The 2,800-nt window shown below is 36.3% G+C and overlaps 1 protein-coding gene across 1 annotated transcript; it reads right to left on the reverse strand.

Annotated features, from left to right (window-relative positions):
* Window positions 1–606: 606 nt before the first annotated feature.
* Window positions 607–2,800, reverse strand: LOC132631802 (gibberellin 20 oxidase 1). The gene is made up of 3 exons (XM_060347498.1): window positions 2,074–2,800; window positions 1,501–1,822; window positions 607–1,285 (listed from the first exon to the last, which is right to left on the reverse strand). The coding sequence occupies exons 1-3, from the start codon at window positions 2,607–2,609 to the stop codon at window positions 1,016–1,018; spliced, it is 1,128 nt and encodes a 375-aa protein (XP_060203481.1). The 5' UTR covers window positions 2,610–2,800; the 3' UTR covers window positions 607–1,015.

Here is a 2,800-nt window from a genome sequence, read left to right on the forward strand (position 1 = left end):
ATGATTTTAAAAATTTTAAATATAAAATTTAACCCATAAATTTATATTTTGTAAGAAGAGATCCATAAGTTGGTAAACATTTTTAATAATTACTCCCTCAACCATTTACCAACCTCATTAACATCCACCAACCTTTATTTATGTCTACTAACCTCGTTACTATTCATGTTAAATTTTCGTTTTTATTGAACTAAAGTTTGATCAATTGATGTTGTATTTTTTAGAAAGGCCTTCTAGTAGCGTATTAATTTTGTTATTAACTATGACTTGTTCATTTGGTAAGATTGTATAAGAATTGAGAATGTTTTGATAGTTTTCACAACTTGTGGGATTTTTATGTCTATAAGAGAAGATGCAACTTAAGATATTCAAATTACATATCCAAACATAATTTGAAATCATGATTTCAAACCATGTCCAAACGGCTCCTTACTCTGACTCGAGTATCAGTAGTAGCTGATTTCACGACTCTGTGATGACCTATCAGTCACTCAAAGACAACTTTAGCGTTGCTTCAAAGCTTCCTTAGAACATTTAAAACACAAAAAGAAGGACCTCCCAAAAAAAAAAAAAAAAAAAAAAAAAAAAACAGAGAAACAAAAGAAATGAGGAGGTTTCAAAAGTTTTCTCTTAGTGAGGGGAGGGATGCTTACATTGGATACGCGCAAAGCTATTCGTAATATTCTCTATACTTTTCAATACGTCAAATAAACAAAACTAAGTTATACAACAAATTTATTCCTTTCCTTGTTCTTCCCTATCTCCTCTATATTTACTTTTTTAACTCAACTTTTCATGGGAAAAAAGAACATGTCATGTTTTCTATTTTTTTCCAAATATTCTTCTTCTTCTGATTTTTAAAAAGAGACATTTCCGCTATGCCTGCGACCCCTAAGCTTTCACTAGTTCCCTTCAATTTTTGTACATTGTCATATTCTTCGTCCGAGCTAGGGAATGCGTACACATATATATAAAGAAAACTCGGAGGTCTTCGATCTTGAATATTATACAGCTCTTAAACTTGTGCAGTATTGTGTTGAAGCCAATTTGAGAAAGTTTGAAGTGTGTTCATATCAGCTCTGTAATGCTTCTGTGTAAACTCAAGGAGTGTAGGCCATGTGAAGTCGGGATATATTCGAGGGTTGTTGGAGTCCACCAATTCTGTTGGTGGGCTCACCACCTTATCCTTGTTTGGACAAAGAAAAAAAGCAAGTGATTTCCTAGGAGTCTTGTTGTTTACCACTGCTCTGTGCAAGCAACTTTTGTATCTTCCATTTGAAAGCGCCTGCAAAAGGGCAAACACCAAATATGTTAGCCCCACTTGATCAATTACGTAACCACTTTTTCACCTATAATTCAAAACTTGTTCTATATATATATATATATATATATATATATATATATATGCACGTCATGTGAAAAGATCCTGTATCATTTGTCACGTAAATGTATTATTTGTAGCACGTTAGCTTATTAGTTCTAGTGCATAAATTCGCTTACCATAAACGTGTCGCCTATGTTAACCACAAAGGCGTTGAAATTTGGAGCGATGGAACGCCATTCGTTGTCCACAAAAACTTGAAGCCCGCCAACACAATCTTGATGGAGAATGGTTAATGATGTTGGATCACAATGAGGTCCCGTTCCTAAGGTGAGCTCTGGTTTCTGGCACGGTGGATAGTAGTTTAGTCTCATTATGGAATCATTTTCTTCGAAAAATTCCTTGAAATGGCTCCTCTCTACGCCTAGGCTCATCCCTAAGAGTTCCATGATCCCAAGAGAAAGTGTGCTCATGGAGCTGCAATATTCTTGATAAACATTCCTGTGTAATTGAAATGAAAAAAAAAAGGTTAATTTACATAACTGAAAAGAGAAAAAATATCCTAAGGTTGGAGTTGATTTCTCATATGGATACTCAAATAATAATTGTTATCTCATAAAGTCACCTTTACTTCTTGATTTCAATCTTTTCCAACAAAGAAAGTGATTTTATGAGATAATAGTACGTAACTTTTAGTTTACTATCATCTGAAATCAACCTACTAAGGTTATCAACAAGTTGCTTCCTCTTACCCAAGATGGTTAAAACTTTCACCCAATGTCCTTTGGAAATACTCTTCAACTTTATGAGATGAATCTTGTTCAGCAGAGTATCGAAACGATAGCGTCTCTTTCCAAGGTAACTTTGACGAAAACCTTCCAGTAAAGCTACTGGCATAGCCACAATGCTCACCAATTTTCCTCTGAGCCTTTTGTTTTTCAGAGAGCGGCAACTCAAAGAACGTGTCCATGTAACGATGGGCGTCGGAGATGAGATTAGAGTCAACTCCATGATTCACTACAAGAAAGAAACCGTGACTCCGGCACGCTTCCCCAACAAGCCTAGACGCTTGTTGGGCCTCGACCGGGTCACCTGAAAGGAAACCCCTTAAGTCGATAAGGGGGACGGGAAGTTCTTGTGCCACGGCACAAGGCTTCTCGTCGTCGGGCCATATAAATTGTGTGGGAATGTTGAACTCACGTTTCATATGTGATGCATCAAAAATCAATGGTTTTTTCTCATCTAGCATGGGTGATTTTCCATTCGTGATCATACAATCAATGGCCATTGCATGCGCTGTTTGTTTGTTTCTTTTACTTGTGCAATGCGTCACAAGAGAAAAGGAAGTAAGAATAGTTAATTGTGAGGAGCCAAAGGGAAGAAAATTTTAAAAACCAAAGGGAGAAAGAGAGAGAGAGTTGAGAAAGAGGAAAAGCCAAGGCCGTTCATTGGGGAAATAGGTGAACAAAAATTGGAATC

Source organism: Lycium barbarum, chromosome 3 (assembly GCF_019175385.1).
Source record: "Lycium barbarum isolate Lr01 chromosome 3, ASM1917538v2, whole genome shotgun sequence".
NCBI lineage: Eukaryota > Viridiplantae > Streptophyta > Magnoliopsida > Solanales > Solanaceae > Lycium > Lycium barbarum.